This window comes from Phoxinus phoxinus, assembly GCF_949152265.1.
Source record: "Phoxinus phoxinus genome assembly, chromosome: 12".
Classification (NCBI taxonomy): domain Eukaryota; kingdom Metazoa; phylum Chordata; class Actinopteri; order Cypriniformes; family Leuciscidae; genus Phoxinus; species Phoxinus phoxinus.
In genome coordinates, this window is record NC_136887.1 from 31,062,509 (window position 1) to 31,080,321 (window position 17,813).

General features: G+C 39.1%; 1 protein-coding gene across 3 annotated transcripts in view; it reads left to right on the forward strand.

Annotated features, from left to right (window-relative positions):
- The window catches only part of LOC307008104 (uncharacterized protein), a 28,801-nt gene that overhangs the window by 8,035 nt on the left and 2,953 nt on the right, over positions 1-17,813 (forward strand). Inside the window, exons 6-14 of one of the 3 annotated variants that reach the window (XM_079630697.1) lie at positions 33-297; positions 2,647-2,828; positions 3,575-3,700; positions 3,934-4,062; positions 6,054-6,176; positions 8,275-8,410; positions 8,962-11,321; positions 17,006-17,199; positions 17,437-17,572. In XM_079630697.1, the coding sequence (XP_079486823.1) occupies positions 33-297; positions 2,647-2,828; positions 3,575-3,700; positions 3,934-4,062; positions 6,054-6,176; positions 8,275-8,410; positions 8,962-11,321; positions 17,006-17,199; positions 17,437-17,572 (3,651 nt within the window). The remainder of the gene's footprint in view (positions 1-32; positions 298-2,646; positions 2,829-3,574; positions 3,701-3,933; positions 4,063-6,053; positions 6,177-8,274; positions 8,411-8,961; positions 11,322-17,005; positions 17,200-17,436; positions 17,573-17,813) is intronic. The other 2 variants (XM_079630698.1, XM_079630699.1) reach the window with 2 other exon arrangements.

Consider the following 17,813-nt stretch of genomic DNA (forward strand, 5'->3'; position numbering starts at 1 on the left):
TGACTCATTTGTTTGTGCTCTGTCTATTGTAGCAGCAGCTGCAGTTTGGAGACGTCCCCAAGCCCTCAGTGGGCGGGGCTTCCACCCCGTTTCCACAGCAACCACATAAATCCCCACCCCTTCGGCGCAACGTCCGCCAATCAGAACCCTCCACCCCCACCTCTGTGTTTCCATGGGAACGTGGTGATTCGTGGTCCACTCCCAAAGGACGACCAGCTTCCTCGGTTTCATCCAGTGACATCATAATCAAGAGCAATGACTCTGGTATGGAGGAGGCCTTGAGGAACGAGATAGATGGTGAGCTTCTCCTCATGCCATTGGGCTTTCAGGAGTTTTCCACTGAAAATCTCATTTTAAATATTCAGGCATCCCGGAGTAAAACCAACCCAGAGACTTAACTTGCTTAAATATTTAAACGCTGTGTCGAACTTTTTCAGATTGTTACATCTCTCTTTACTGGGTTGTTTGAATCCAGGACTTTTGCCTGTCTGCTCTTTTAATAATCATAAATGAAAGCAGTCCAAAAGTCACTGTTTAAAGCACGTTGGCATGACAGCCAATGAGAGTAAGTTCTTTCACCTCATCAGTGGCATGAGCAGATTTGTGTAGTATTTGCATGTTATGGAGGGTGGTGATTTTCTCACTGAGCTGAGCTGGAAATAAATTGAATGCATACCTGCATTTGTGTGTGTGTGTGTGTGTGTGTGTAAAATAAGATTAAGGTAGTTTAAGGAAATGAAGTGTAGTTTTATTTATTTAGTGCAGCTGTGTTTGCCCATAAACTGAGTGAGGAGTATCATGTTTATTCATTAAATGCCAGTTTTATTTACATAAGAAACCTGATTAATATTTAATGCTATTGTCAGGTTTCCAAATAAAGCTGTCTCCGTAAAGGAGGCCCGAAACAGCACCCATCAATATAACCCATTTATGTGATCATTCTGATGTAGACATGGTTGCCAATACCAGTGGCCAAAAAATAATTAGTTTTTACCCATTTTGCCAAACACTACTGTTAGTTTGGGGAGTGGGTAATATTTTTAAAATGTTTTTGAATTTGTATTTGATCACAAGTACAGTGACGCATTTAAAGTGACTGTTTTCTATTTGAATATATTTTAAGAAGTAATTTATTTTTGTGATGCAATGTCGGGATTGTCTTTTTCCAGTATTGGCATAGATGATCTGATAAATAACGCAAGTTAGCATAATATGCTAATATTGACCAATATGCAGTTTGCAGAGCCTTGAGGTGTGTTGCATTGATGCAGTGTACTATGGATGAAGTGAATTGGACACACTGACACATGCTGGTCTTATCTCTTGCCATATTTGTAGTGAGATGTGGGGTGGTTTAGTGAGAGAGTGGGTGTGTGTCTGTTGAGCAAGAGAGATCAGTTTTACTGTGTGTGTGTGTGTGTGTGGTATGAATGTTCTCCATTGTTTTGTTTCTTTGTGTTGATGAGTCATCAGGGTGTGTCATCTCCACAGACAGCTGACTCTGACAGCTCCACACCACAGTTTCACTGATTCTTCAAACACTTTCCTTCCATTGACTTCTGGATCAGGAATGTAAAATTTTCTGGAATGTAAATTCCCCTCATGAAGCTGTAATAAACTGTCACAGTGTCCGGTGGTTCAGGGGGCTTTTATAGGGGCAGTATCAAACGCTTTGGTAGCATTTCATTTTTCCAAGTCAAGGTTTTTTGTTTTGTTTTTAATCAAAAGTTATTGTAATTTAAAGCTACATTGTGTAGGATTTTCTCCCATCTAGCGGTGAAAATGTATTTGACTAGTACCAACTGAATATTACTTTCTAGCCCCTCCCATTCCGAGGGCGTTTTAACTCCTACGGTGGCCGTATTGTTTCAAATCTGCCGGCAGTCGCGAGTAATCTCCCGCTCGCATTCATCACGGTGCCACTGAGTGTAAAAACACGAAAGTTGAAGCTTTAATTTCCGGGTATGACCCTTCAAGATGGAGGCGCAACATGGCTTCCGCCATTTGAGTAGCTCACCCGTATGTATTATAAATGGCAGATTCTACGCTTACAAGAATACTTGATTAGTTGTTAGAAGTAATTATACATTAATGAGCACAAATAATTTTGAAAGAACAGTGTTTTTTTGCTAAGAATCAACTTAAAAATTACACAGTGTAGCTTTAAGTTAAGTTACTGCACTAATTCCCTTACTTTTTCCGACCTTTATAATTAAACAGGCTGTCTTTGTTAGTATAGTGGTATGGCCAAATATAAATGACTAAAATCATAAGAAAATTATATTTTACAGAAAGAAAATGAAGCAAAACCATTTTTCTGAATATATTAACAAGAATACTTTTCATTGTAAGTAATAAGCATATGATGGAAAATAAGTGCTAAATTGTCAGGAAAAAATGGATGGATGGATAGATGCAGCCATATGTTAATTAGGTTGTGATGTCATTCAGAAATGAAAAAAGTTATGCATAGCTTAGTTTCCATAAATGGTTTTGGTGTATTGGGGAGGAAGCGTTGCTCTGTGAACGTTAGTGTTTGGCACATACAGTAGCACATCAAACCGTTTTCTTTGAAAAAAGAGCCAGATACAGTCAGAAGGTCAGAGTGATAACGTAAATAATTGAGTGACTGTCTGTCTCTCTCAGAGCTGCGTGTGCGTGTATCAGGTCTACAGCGGGAGGCACAGCTGGAGTCTGAGCGCTTGAAGGACGTGGAGTCTCGCCTGGCCCAGGCTAGCAGAGAGATCAGCACCAAAGAACAGAGTCTGACACGCAGCCAAGACCAGCTGACCCGCGCACAGAACCGCATCACACAGGAGACTGACCGGGTAAACACACACTAAACAATGTGTTTAAACCAGTACACCCTCACACTGAATGCAGGAATCTCTTTTCTTTGAGACTCGCAGGTAACTCAAGAATACAATAAACGGTAATATTGTGATATATTATTGAAATTTATATAAATTATAATAAATAATGGTTTTATATTCAAATATATTTTAAAATGTAATTTATTCCTGTGATGCAAAGCTGAATTTTCAGCATCATTATTCCTGTTGTCAGTGTCACTGAAAAGAAATACAGTGTCACTGTAAAGAAATATTCTTTATTAGTATTATTGATGTTGAAATCAGTTGTGCTGCTTAATTTTTTTTCGGGATTCTTTTATAAATAGAAAGTTCAAAAACAGCGTTTATTTAAAAAATACAGATCTTGTGTAACATGTCTGTCACTTTTGACCAAATTAATGAATATTTGCTGGGGAAAAGAAAAAAAATCTTCCTGACCCCAAACTTTTGAACGGTAGTGTATGTATAAATGAACATTAAGCTGATTTAATAAATTATGTAAAAATATTTCTTGTTAGTTTATTATGTCTAATGCATTAAACCATTGTTAACTAATTTAACCTTATTTTGAAGTGTTACTATATAGTTAGATTAATATATTTTTCAGACAGTTTATGAACTGATAATGTATTAAAATTTTCTTGAGAATGAGTGTCTACATTGTGTGCATTGAATGTTTAGAAAATGTAATTATACCTGTGTGTGTGTGTGTGTGTGTGTAGGTCCAGTCTGCGGAGCAAAAAGTCAAGCAACTTCAGGAGGATCTGAAGTGTCAGAGGCAGAATGCTGAAAGCAGCCGCTGCAGTGCAGAGCAGCGCCGGAAAGACCTCGAGAGAGAACATCAGAGGGTAAGGCCGAGCACATGGACATGCTTGTGATTCATTGTTTCTTGCACTACCCTGCTGCTAAATCTACAGCTCCGTTGCAGTTGTATTTTAGCTTTGGTTTGTGATCTTACAGCCTTGATTTGGTTTAATTTTCATTGCACTCTTCGCAATGCATGTTGATTCAAAGCAGCCTAACAAAAAATTCCTTACCATCCTACAGTAACTAAGAGATGGTTGTGGTTTGTGTATCGTAGGAGCTGTTGGAGCTGCAGAGAGAGAGACAGGCTCTGGAGAAACAGCATCAGCAGGAGAGCAACAGACTCAACCAGGAGATCCAGCAGGCCAGAGCACTTCACAACACACTGCAGGCGCAGCATGACAAGGTACCAGGGCTGAGGAGCCACTAACTAAATGTAGCGACCCTGTTAGCTTGACTGCAGTAGTGTAGGAGCTGCTAACCCTCTGTATAAATAGTGTAGCTTTATTCAAAAGCCAAATGAAACCGCAATGACACTCAACAACAGTGACACAGAAAACAGGAGTTCGGAGGCGTTTCAATCCACATATTATTATTTTTTTACTGTAATAACGCTAACAGTAACCATGGTATTGTGGCAGAAATATGGGATATTTTCAGTATATCAAATTTTATTATATTATTAGTGAAGACCTGTTTTTGTTTTTTTGTTTTTTACTGTATTTTTAAGCTATAGCATTTTTCGTGCATTTGTATTTACTAAATGTGTTAAGGCTACTGTTTTTCATAAAAAATACCATAGAATCCATTTAGTTTTTACCATGGTAATGAGATGCCATGCATGAATCTCAACTGTGGTTATGATCTACAAATGTATGATACAACGAAAGAACAGTTTCAATAAGAGTTGAGTCCTAATTCAGTCAGCATATTTAAATTTTACCCTATAAAAATGAGGTTGTTCAATTTGTTGTTTTTGTTCATGAAAATAAATTAGCATCCTCATCTCAGCTAAAGCTACTATACTGTCAATTCAAATTACTGTCAAATGTGCATTTCCAATAGACAAAACATGTAATATTATTAATACCCCCTCCTCCCTGGTGCTAACAAGTCTGGTGCCACTGCTCTCAAACGTTAGTCTAGAGCCCTGATACTAGTATACTTTAGTTTCAGAAACCACATAGCCGTGCCCCAGCAACCAGCTAGAACACATAGAGCAATGCAATAATGTCTCGTCTAGTGTTTAGACGAGCAACACTTGGCGCTACTCACTTCTATTTCCCTAAATAGCTTCAGTGCAGTCAGCACTTCTTATTTCTAATTTTGCAGAAACTTCATGTTTCCAGAAGGCTAGCCTGGTTGTAGTTTATCTACTCTAGATTCAACTGTAGCTTCTCCTCTCTGTCCACTTCCTCTCTCTCTCTTTATTCTCTCTCTCTCTCTCTCATGGGAGCTCCAGAACGGGTGTCCGTTGGTCAATGCACTAATGTCACCCCTCTCTCTTTCTCTCATGCTCCCACTGCTCATGTGTTTTCTCACACAATTCTATTCCTTTTTTTTCTCTTTCTGTTTTTCCTCATCAGAGGACACTAGAGCGAAGGTCAGTGTTGTAATCTCAGTGTGATGTCTGTTTGAAACTCATGGCATGTTTTTTTGCACAAATGTCTTATATTCTCCAGAAACATGGGTACAACGAGATATGGAGGTGACCAAGTTTGGTGTGTGTGTGTTGCTGGTTGTAAAATATCACCTATAGACATATAGTTTACTGATTGGTGTTATATTAAACCATTTAGCAACTGAAGAAAAAAAACCAAGTCTTGTCTGAGCCCTGTTTCGTTGCATTTGTAGAATAAGACATTCTTACAGTGCTGATAAGATACTGTGTGTTGAAGTAAGAGACGTGATACAAATGTGTCAATACACAGATAAATAATGCTGTCTCTATACTGGTGGGACACAAAACTGATTGAGGATCACAATGTGCTGTTTTGACTTCTACTTTGCTTATGGCAATTTTTAAACGTTTCCCTTCTTTAAGATATTTTACATGAATCTAAATCTGGATAGTGAGCACACAAATATTTTAGATATGTGCTTTGCATGAATGTTTACTTAACATTAATAAGCCTTCAGATTCACTTCAATAAACGGAAAAAAATATAGCATGGTTTGTACATCTGCAAGTCAAACTGCAAGATGCGTGAAAATAATGTTTTGCATTTACATTCCATGATAAAATCTCATCATGTTTGTCACAGTTTCTCTGACATGGGTTTGTGTGGCATCTTGCATGAAATTGAGTCACATGACTCAATCTGCCACAAACACGGCATGATGACGATCCGCGCCCTTTCTCTTGGCTTACGGTCTTACGGTTTGTGTTTCTCTCAGGTGTGTTTGCAGAAGCAGAGTTTGGAGAGAGATCTAGAGGAAGTGAGAGGAAAACTGAAGAACACAGAGACTGACCTGAGAGAGAGTCAGAAGAGAGAGACACAGACTGAGGCCAAACTCACGGTACAACAACATGCAGAATCACACTGACCTGAGAGGCTCCAACTGAGGCCCTAGGGTTTAATTTTTTTTTTTTAAAGATTAATACCTTTATTCAGCAAGGATGCATTAAACTGGTCAAGACAAACTGGTGACAGGAAAGACAAAATATTTATATTTCAAATAAATGCTGTACTTTTGAACTTTCTATTCATCAAAGAATATTAAGCAGCATCACAGGAATAAATGTTCAAATATATTTCAATAGAAAAGTTATTTTAAATTGTAATGTTTCATTAAATTGTAGTATTTTTGAAGAAAAAAAACTCAAACGACCTCAAACATTTGAACGGTGGCCTTAATGATGGCCTTCATTTTTATTTATATTACTCTGAAATATAAAGGCATTTAGTCTCTTAATGAACCATTTCTCTTTCTGGGGAGGTCATTAAAAGGAGATCTTAGGATTTGGTTAACTTCTAGGGATATTTATAAGCATTTTGGTGCATCTAGGTCAAATTTTTTTTATTTACAAATTTTCTTTCCAGATCAAATGTATAGAACAACTTGCTATGAACGATGGGACTGAGATGCACTGATGGTCAACCAATCAGACACATACCTCTCCAGTTTTTCTTTCACTTTCCTCAATGTATAATAAAATGTGCATTTATAGAAAAAAGATCTAAGGCATTTCCTCTGGTTCAGAATTTTTAAAAAGCCTTTATTCAAACATGGCCACTCTAAAAACATTAAAAGGGACGAAATGCATTGTGTATTAGTCATGTAATAAAATGTTAGCTTACCTCAACAAGAATGTCATTGTTATTGAACAGCATTGTCAAAGTCCAATCCGATTTTCCCGTCACAGTGTCTGGAAGATAAGGCAGAGCCTTCAGTTATGACACGGTGGGAAATCCAGGGGGGGTTGCTAATTTCTCACCCTGTCATAAAACACAATTTTATTGGAGAGAAAGACATAAACAGAGACCAGAATCAACAACAGCACACATTTACCCAGCTATTTAAATGGAGTCTTCATTTTGACTACTAAATTAAGCTTATTATAGTTACTATAGACTAACTCTTACTCTAATATACAGGTTTGGGTATTTTTAAAAATGCATAAACTGTTTCTTTATTTCCTTTTTGATAATGTCCCCAAAAGTACATACCGTTCTCAAGTTTGGGGTTGGTATGATTTAAAAAAAAAAAGTTTTTACAAATTCTCATTGCATTTATTTAATCAAAAACGGTAATATTTGGAAATATTTAACAAATTCCTGTCATTCTAATTTGTTAATGCTCAATAATTTGTATTTATTTATTATTATCAGTGTTAAAAATCATTATGCTCCTTAATACTTTTGTGGAAACTGTGATAAAAAAATAATTCAGTATTCTTTGATGAAAGAATAGCTTTTTTATACTTAACTCTTTTGTAGCAAAGTAAAAGTGTACTATCACTTGATGAAAGAATAGCTTTTTTATACTTAACTCTTTTGTAGCAAAGTAAAAGTGTACTATCACTTGATGAATATAAGTAATTTGTTACAAAAAAAAAATCTAAAAAAAAAAACCCTTACTGATCCCATACTTTTGAACCGAGAGACACAGACATAGAGCGGGACACACCGGCGAAGCTCACAGTGCAACAATACTGTTACTGACTCAGCTGGATATAGTCTCAGATATAGCAACATTATCTCCTTACGACTTCTGTTTCACACTGGGGCTTGGGTTTAAGCGCTTTATTTATAGACAGACAGTATGACTTACAGTAGACTTACAATGTAAAAGTCATGTATTATAATCACCAAAAAGCTTTTATGATGTTTAAGTGGAGAGTAATGTTATATGCAGATCAAGATTGCAGTTGGATAACCTCTTTGTCTGCTTGAATACGTTCATTTTGTGTATTTTGTTGTGTGTCTTCTTTGTCCAGCATGCCTCACCCTGAAAACCTATGAGGATTCTGGTTGCTTTTCACTATTAGATTTTATTTGTGTAACAATACACTTGTATAATGTAGTTTTATGGCTGTTTGTGGATGAAAAGTATCTTTAATCATTAATCTCATTTGACTTAGTTGTATATGTGCACTTCTCATCTTGTCCTGTAGGAGGCGCTGAGGGAGAGCGAGAGTCTCACTGTGTCTCTGGGGCAGATGAAGAAACAGGAGAAAGCTCTACAGGAGGAAGTGAAGCGGTTGACCGAAGAGCTTGCTGAGGCCCTCAAGCTTATTAAAGAACTGCAGGGTGAGTCTGAAAGACTCTTGTCCACACGGAGAACTGTGTGTTGGCCCTGCCCTGTTACACACATCCTATGTGTTTGCCTCCCCCTTCTGGCCAGACTTTGATAGTGCATCTTCAAAAATCTTTTTGTACAAGAAGTCTGTGATTGGTTAGACAAGCCAGTCAAAGCAGTGGACCCCCAAATCCCCTCAAACTCCGTTTATAAGAATATATAAGAATACTCTTAAAGACTTGTAAACGTTCAGCTTGTTCTACTCTAGAATAAGCGCAAAGAAAGTTTCATAATGGTAAAATGACTATATGAGTATATGAGCATCATTTTATTATTATTATTATCATTAGTCTATATTATTATTAAGAATAAGTGTTACTCTTTATTAGGTTTTTATCACATTGATTCTGCCACTGTTATAAATAAAAGCAGCAAGATATTTGAGGCAATGCTTTACTGTCATATTACCCTGGGATTCAGGGACTTTTTTTTTTTTTTTTAATTGCTAAACAATTTACCTATATTTGCTATATAATTTTCTGTATCCTTCTCTCTCCTTTAGCTCAGCTGGCCGCACCTCCTCCAGCTGTGGCCGCTCCTCACTTTAGTTCTTCAGGAGACTGCTTCTCTCCCTCTGTTTCCCTCCATCATGACCAGTCTCCTCCTTACAACCACTCCTCTCAGGGAAAGAGAGCCCCTAAAATAGGACGAACTAGAGAAGAGGATCGAATGAAGTTCCCCTCCGGCAGAGAGCCAGGGGAGGGCATCGACTCGGAGCACATCAGTAAATTTGAGTCTGAGCAGTTGCAGAAATTTAAAGGAAAAGGCGGTCAAACGCATCCAAGCGGCTCTCTGAGGCTGAGTGAGACAGATGTAGACACCTCAGTGACGGAACAAGACACGGGTATTGAAGATGTGGACACAGACTCGTTTACTTCTGACTCAACCAGTGGGATGATGCCTAAAAGTGAATCGGACATCTCTTGCAGCCTACAGTTAGACATGGCATATGACACATCAGGTAAGACAGAAAAACGTGACTCGATGCCTCTAAAAGATCTGAAGAAGGAGAATGCAGAGCTTCGCGATGAACTTCGAGATGTGAAATCCGAGCTTCAGAAGCGACTCGAAGACCTCGAAACCCAAAGGAAAGCAGAAACTGAGGCCAGGACCAAACTGAAACAGTTGGGCCGCAAGCACTCGACCCAGACAGAGCAGCAACGCGCCAAATCTCTTGAGCTCAAAGACAGTGTGACGAAACTGGAAACCCAGCTGGAACAAGAGAAGAAGGAAAGCATGAAACTGAAAGAAACACTTGATGCGCTAGAAAGAGAAGCTGACATGAGGCTGGAAGAGAAGGAGAGAAACCAGGAAGAAGGAACCCAGCTGAAGAATGTCTTGGCTGAGATGAAGCTAAAGGAGACGGACTTGGAGGAAGAAATAATGCGAATGAAAAAGGACCTGCAAGACCTTCAGCTCAAGCTTGCACTGGAACGGGAGGAAAGAGAGAGGGAGAGGGAAGAGGAAAGGAAGCAGATCAGAAGAGAGGAAGTAGAAGCACTAAAGATTGCACAGCTTCAAGAAGAGCTGGACAATCTTCAAAAGTCTAGGAGTTTAGAGGAGAAATTATCAAAAGACAATCTTCCCGTCACATATTTACAACTAGAACACCACCCAAACGATGATAAGAATTCTGCTGTTAGAGAAAACAAAGACTTGGTTCCTTCTCCTGACATTGACGAGTCCATCATCTGTGATTCTGTGAACTTTCACAATGCAAAAGTCTGCAAAGAAACCAGAACAATTATGGATCTTGGAGCACAAACTAAACCAACAGAGGACAAGACCTCAGCTGCAGAGACTCAAGCATTGAGGACAGATGCTTCAGATTTAGACAGCACTACCTTTTTAGTTTTGGAGGTGGAGCGCTTAAGGGCGGCCCAGGACAGAGAGTCTGAGAAGGCGAAACTAGCTCAAGGAAAGCTGGAGGACTTACAGAAGCAAGTGACCACTCAGACTAAGCACCTTACCCAAGCTTTTGAAAGTCAGAGCAAGCACATCGAGAACCTGCTGGGAGAGTTGCATGATAAAGAGTGCGCCCTCCAGAAGCAGGGTGTGGAACTGCAGAAATGTCTAGAGAAAATCAGTTTTCTTGAAGAAAAACACACTAGGACGGACATCGCCCCCAATGACATCTCTACGCCTCCTGAGCTGTCTACAGAGATCTCAAGAGAACTAAGCTCCGATTCTGTCTTCAGCAACACGAGTATAAGTGACCATGAAGTGTTTAGTGATGATACGCAACCGATTTTGAAGGAGAAGGTCCCACCGCCTACTGCACAGCTGCTTGTTGAACACTCTCTTAGTCAAAACATTGATCAAACCAACACTATTGAGATATCTGATAAGCTACAAGTGACTGAAGCTTCCAAGCCACATGAATTATGTCCCGCTTCAGACGTACATTGTGAAAATGCTCCAAATTCTAGTGCAGATTCAGAAGCACCAGGACTTTTTGCGGTGATTGATGAACAGTTGGATGTTCTGAACTTCCAACATCACATTCCAGAACCTTCCACAGATGATATCACGGAGCAAGAACAAGTAACAAAGGATTTACAAGTCACTCAACTTGAGCTGAAGGTGTTAAAGTCTCAGAATTCAGAGCTTGCTTTACAGGGAGATGTGATAAAGGAAGAGCTCCTGACTGTTAAACGAGAGAATGAAGAGTTGAAATTGAAACTGAAGCACTTGGGCAAAGACACTTGTGTGGGACAAGATGGCTTGCTTTTAGTGAACACTGAAAACAAAGAATTGTCAAGTACAAACAAAGGATTACAAACCAGCTCCTCATTAGGACAGGAGGAGTTGGTTGTTCTTCATGAAAGCTCTAAAGCAGAGGTTCAGTCTCTTCAGGAGCAGGTAATATTTTAGTAAAATGGAAATGTTCTTCTTTTTTTTTTACTTGGCATGAAATTGAAAGTCACCCTATCAATTATCTAATCTTTAATCAAAATGTCATAACTCAATCTTCAGGTGAAACGATAGACTTCTCTCTGACGTCTTTTCCAATAATTTTTGCATTTTAAACCACACCCCTTTCTTACAATTGACTGCAAGTTTGAGTTCAGGTCTGCCTCCATCTAATCATCAGCTGATGCTTTTTTTTTTTTTTTTACATCACAATACGGAATAAACAGTCGTTCGCTACTTGCGTTACATTACAAATTCAACGAACTGTCCTCTGATCTTCAGGCCAGGGTGTGTTCACACCTTGGTTAGATTAAAACGAACTCTGCTGCGATTGCTCTGTAAGTGCGGTTTATTTGAATAATAGTGAACATTGCCATCCGAGCCCTGGTGTGCACCAAACAAGCAGACCGAGATCGCTGAAAAGATAGGTCTCGTCCACTTCCAAACAAACTCTGTCTGGTGCGGTTCAACTAAAATCTGAACGCAACGTGAACCAAAGACATGTAAACGAACCGAAAACAGGACATGTCACAAGATGCGACCCTAAAAAGGATAGAATGCTCAAGCATGCCTGAGTTATCTCGTCACAGTCATGAGTTTGCCCATCACAGTTCGGTACAGGCGCCTGAACCGTGTCTCCTCACAGCAGATTTTTGTTTGTGTGAAGGAGGGATTCCTGCTGCTGTTTGACTCCTTTATATATTTTATAAGCTCTTGAGTTCTCAGCTGGTCAAAATACCATCATATGTAGACTACGCATATAAAACAAGCGCATTTATCCCAGAAAACAGCATTGTTAGATGTTCGATAAGTTCCTTCACGAAATATACATAATAAAAGCCTACCAATCAGGTTGTGAACTTATCTCTATGCCTTTAAGTTCGGTATCTTTAGGTTCGTGATAAAATGTCAATGTGAACGCTAAGCGGATCAGGATTGCGTTTTTTTGTTGTTGTTTTTGGTCCGACCAAACCAACCAAGCGAACTGAACTACAAAGTGTGAACACTCCCTCAATGTCACTTTATCCTGATCAGGTGCAAAACGAAAAAGCAAGTGATATCCGAAACATCATATTGTACTATTCTGCACTACTGTAATTGCTCATTTACACAAACCCTTATTAGGGCCCGAGCACCGATGGTGCGAGGACACTATTGGAATTGCTCTGTTTATTATTATTATTATTATTTTCCGCATTTAATCGCATTTTTGAGGGCCTAAACATGCACGAAAACTCACGAAAATTTGCACACGCGTCAGAACTGGCGAAAATTGACATCTGATATGCGTTTCAGAATTGGGCGGTGTAAAATGGCTCGATAGCGCCACCTATAAAGGTTCAACGGAGTGCGCCTCCCGCTACGTTTCACGTACGTGTACGAAATTCGGTACATACATGTAATGACCCAATACCTACAAAAAAGTCTCTTGGAGCATAGCCTTAAACACAACAGGAAGTCAGCCATTTTGAACTTCCTCTCTGATTTTTGTGCAGTTTTTGCCATTTTCAGGCCTCGTACTTTAACGAACTCCTCCTACAGTTTTAATCTGATCATCTTCACATTTGGTGAGTGTAATCTTAAGGCCTTTGCGACGTTAAATTGCGAAGATCTAGAGTTTTCGTCGAAGGGCGTGTCCTCGGCGGCCTGACAAATTTTGATGTTTCGCCATGAAACAGGAAGTTGCTGTAACTCAGGCAAACAATGTCCAATCTGCCCCAAACTTCACACGTTTGATAAGCCTTCTGTCCTGAACACATGACCATGCTCAAATTCAGTTACAGTCATAGCGCCACCTGCTGGCAACAGGAAGTGACATGTTTAACACTGTTTTGGACTCCTAATAACATACAAAAAAGTGCCAGCAAGTGTTAAACATGTTAACAACATACTAGAAACATGCTAAAACATGCTAGCAAACATTAGCTAAGTGCTAAAGCATGCTATTACTGCAATTAAATAGGAATTTGCTGTAACTCAGGCATTGAATGTCCAATCTGCCCCAAACTTCACACGGTTGATAAGCGTTCTGTCCTGAACACATGACCATGCTCAAATTCAGTTACAGTCATAGCGCCACCTGCTGGCAACAGGAAGTGACATGTTTAACACTGTTTTGGACTCCTAATAACATACAAAAAAGTGCCAGCAAGTGTTAAACATGTTAACAACATACTAGAAACATGCTAAAACATGCTAGCAAACATTAGCTAAGTGCTAAAGCATGCTATTACTGCAATTAAATAGGAATTTGCTGTAACTCAGGCATTGAATGTCCAATCTGCCCCAAACTTCACACGTTTGATAAGAGTTCTGTCCTGAACACATGACCATGCTCAAATTCAGTTACAGTCATAGCGCCACCTGCTGGCAACAGGAAATGACATGTTTAACACTGTTTTGGACTCCTAATAACATACAAAAAAGTGCCAGCAAGTGCTTAACATGTTAACAACATACTAGAAACATGCTAAAACATGCTAGCAAACATTAGCTAGGTGTTAAATCATGCTATTAATGCAATTAAATAGGAATTGGCTGTAACTCAGGCATTGGATGTTTAATCTGCCCCAAACTTCACACGGTTGAATATTCTCATGTTTAACACATTTACATGAGAATATTCAGTTATAGTAATAGCGCCACCTACTGGCAACAGGAAATGACATGTTTAACACTGTGATGCTGTACTAGCAACATATTAAATATGCCATTGAGTTATAAACATGTTAGAAACCTGTTAAAACATGCTAGCAATTCTTAGCTAAGTGCTAAAGCATGCTAATGCAATGAAAGAGGAAGTTGTTGTTACTAAAGAAGGCAATGTCCAATCTTTCCCAAACTTTACACGTTTGATAAGAGTCCTGTCCTGAACACATCTACATGACACTTTTCAGTTATAGTAATAGCGCCACCTACTGGCAACAGGAAGTGACATGTTTAACACTGTGATGCAGTACTAGCAACATATTAAATATGCCATTGAGTTATATACATGTTAGAAACATGTTAAAACATGCTAGCAATTCTTAGCTAAGTGCTAAAGCACGCTAATGCAATGAAACAGGAAGTTGGTGTTACTGAAGAAGGCAATGTCCAATCTGCTCCAAACTTCACAGGTTTGATAAGAGTCCTGCCCTGAACACATCTACATGACAATTTTAAGTTAAAGTAATAGCGCCACCTACTGTCGACAGGAAGTGACACGTTTTACACTGTGATGCATTACTAGCGACATATTTAATATGCCATTGAGTTCTAAACATGCTAGAAACATGCTAAAACATGCTAGCAACACTTATCTGAGTTATAACGCATGCTATTATCCCCATAAGCAAGGAAATTTTTGTAACTGACTTTGACATACTCCTATTTTTACCTACTTAAATGCACATTGCCCACTATGCTCTGTCTTCCTAAAGCCACCGGGTGGCGGTGGCACGGGTGCGAGGGCCCTTTCATCGCTGCTTGCAGCTTTAATTAGTATTAAAACCCTTAATGTTACCTAGATTAACTAATTGTTAAAAACAGTTTCCTTTATTTGCATGCATTTTATTAGGGCCCAAGCCCTGAAAGGGCGCAGAGCCCTATTGTTCTTCTAAGGGTTTTTTGTTATTCTTCTTCTTCTTCTTCTTCTTCTTCTTCTTCTTCTTCTTAATAAATTTTTTTTCAAGGTTTTTGCCACTTTTGGGGGCCTTAACGTGCTCAAAAACTCTTGAAACTTTGCACACTGGTCAGAACCCGCGGCCATTAGAGCCAGACTGAAGCTGGTACCCGGGCGTGGCAGGGGGGCTCGACAGCGCCCCCTGGAACGGGGTCCGAAAACTTGGTCCATAAATCAAACACGCTTGCATGAAATAATATGAAACTCGGTACACTTATAGATCTCATCGGTTCATATATCCTTCATGCTCTGACTTTTTACCCCAGCCCAACAGGAAGTCGGCTATTTGGCGTAGTTTAAAAAACACATGCAATGGAATTTAAAATACTCCTCCTAGACGATTCAAACAATCACCACGAAACTCGGTGTGCATGAAGTCAAGACATTGAGGATGAAAAGTTGCGAGGGGATTTTTGATATCTCGAACGGTTTGGCCGTGGTGAGGAAACGAATTTATGGCGAATATTGGAAACAGGAAGTGTGTTATAACTTCTGCATACATTAATTGATCTTGATGAAACTTCAGCAGTGTGTTCGCTGTAAGAGGCCGATCACATGGATGTGACTATTGTGAGTCAACGTTATAGCGCCACCAACTGGCAGCAGGAAGTGTGTCACTTTCGAAATGCTTTGAAATCACCCTCTTATTTTTACCCGATTTGCTTCAAACTTCATCTGTATAATGTGAACACACGACAGATGTAGACCTGTGAAAGGATTATTGATATCTTTAATACTGTCGCCATGGCAACGCTTTAAACTTTTATATTCTTTTTGGATGCATTTGAGGCTCTTAACATGCTTCAAATTGCATGAAACTCAACATGCATTTGACATTTATTGTGTAATAGACATGTGCGAAGTTTCAGAAACGGGCGTGGTAAGGGGCTCAGTAGCGCCACCTTTAGTCAAAAATGGGGTATTAGTTTTACCTACAGTAACCAAACTCGGTACGTATATTCTTCTCTTCGATCCGGACAACTTTCTAATTTACAGTCATTAGCTCCGACCAACAGAAAGTCAGATATTGTGGTTTGAATGTGTATTTTCTCTCTCTCTGTCTCTCTGCCATTCTGTGTGTGTGTGTGTGTCTGTCTGTGTGGGGAGGGGAGGGGGGATGTGTGTGTGTGTGTGTGATTTTGGTTGGGTGACAGTTGTAGGTTACAGTTTGACAAGAGTTTATAGTTTAATAAAAGCACAATGTTGTGTTTCATTGCGAGTGTACACAAATATAAGGAAACACTTTGCATTTTGAATGATGTTCTGTATGAACAAAATGACGGAGTATGTTTTTATGTCTCCATTGTTCGATCGAGCCTCACACACACACACACACACACACACACACACACACACACACACACACACACACACACAGCATTCCAGCATTGCAATCTTGACATCGCAAAATGTTCATTATAGCCTTAATAAAATATAATAATAAAATAGTCAACCTTACATATAAAAATTACACTGCTCTGTTTAAATAGTCATTTGTACAGTTTGTGCCGTTCATAGTAAGCACCGCTCCACTGTGATGTTTCCAAGCACATTTTTGCGCATTTGAAGAGGATAATTTTTCTATATTGGAACGTGAGTGTACAAAGTGTACAAAGTACAAAGCCTATAAAAAGAATAGTTTAGCATCCAAAAATGTTAATTATATATATATTATTATTATATATATAATAATATATATGTTAAAAATAGGGGGAAAAAAGAATTTACATAATATATATTTATTTTTTTATTTTAAAAAAATTTTTTTTTTATTATATATATATATATATATAATTAAAGCTGCAAGCAGCGATGGAGGGCCCAAGCCGGTGGCACCGCCACCCGGTGCCTTTAGTGGAACTAAAGGCACCAGGGTGGCGGTGCCACCGGCTTGGGCCCGCAATCGCTGCTTGCAGCTTTAATTATATATATATATTGTTTAATTTATTCTTTTTAATTCCTATTAAAGATCCAGGCATTACAGGACCAAATCCAGCAGCTCTCTGAGCAGAACAGGACGCAAGCTGAAGAGCTAGACCTCTGGAAGCTCTCGACCATGGAAGAAATAGTGGGCAACAACGCGCCCTCCATCGTGCTAAAAGAGTTCGAGTTGTTCTTCCCCTGCAGTCACAGCAAGCTGCAAACACGGTCCCAAAGAACAAGGTAATGTCCCTTGACTGGCATTTGTTGAAGATAATTATGTGATAAGCGACATAGAAATGTAAATTGTGTTTGTTCATAATAATTTAAAAGGCAGTGCAAGGTACTTAACGTGAATTATGGGTATGTTGGTTCTGAGATGGGGAAAGTAAACACAGGTTCAGTGAATGAGGGATGTTTATGTAGGACCCTTAATGCAAGACCCTTCAGTTTGTGCTCTGGTGCATCATGGTTCTACAGCAGACAGTGCGCTGTCGGAGACGTGACATATCGGTCTGGATTAGATGACACAAACGACCAGACCAACTTGGGGGAGCATGTGTCTCCTGAAACCCAAATGACGCATGATGTGAGAGAATCTCAAGGGCCTGCTGAGGTAAATAACGTTTCATAACGCATGGCATTATTTACATATGGGAAATTGTTGAACTGGTGAAAGTGTTGAACTGTACTTTTCCAAGAATGAAAATTTGCTGTTTACTTTCCCTCATGTTGCTCTAATCATGACTTCTGGAATACAAGGAGAACTTTAGCAGAATGCACAATGAAAGTGAATGGTACTTGTTAAAATGATGTAGCAAAGTAAAATTGTTTAATTTTTTTAAATATATATATCA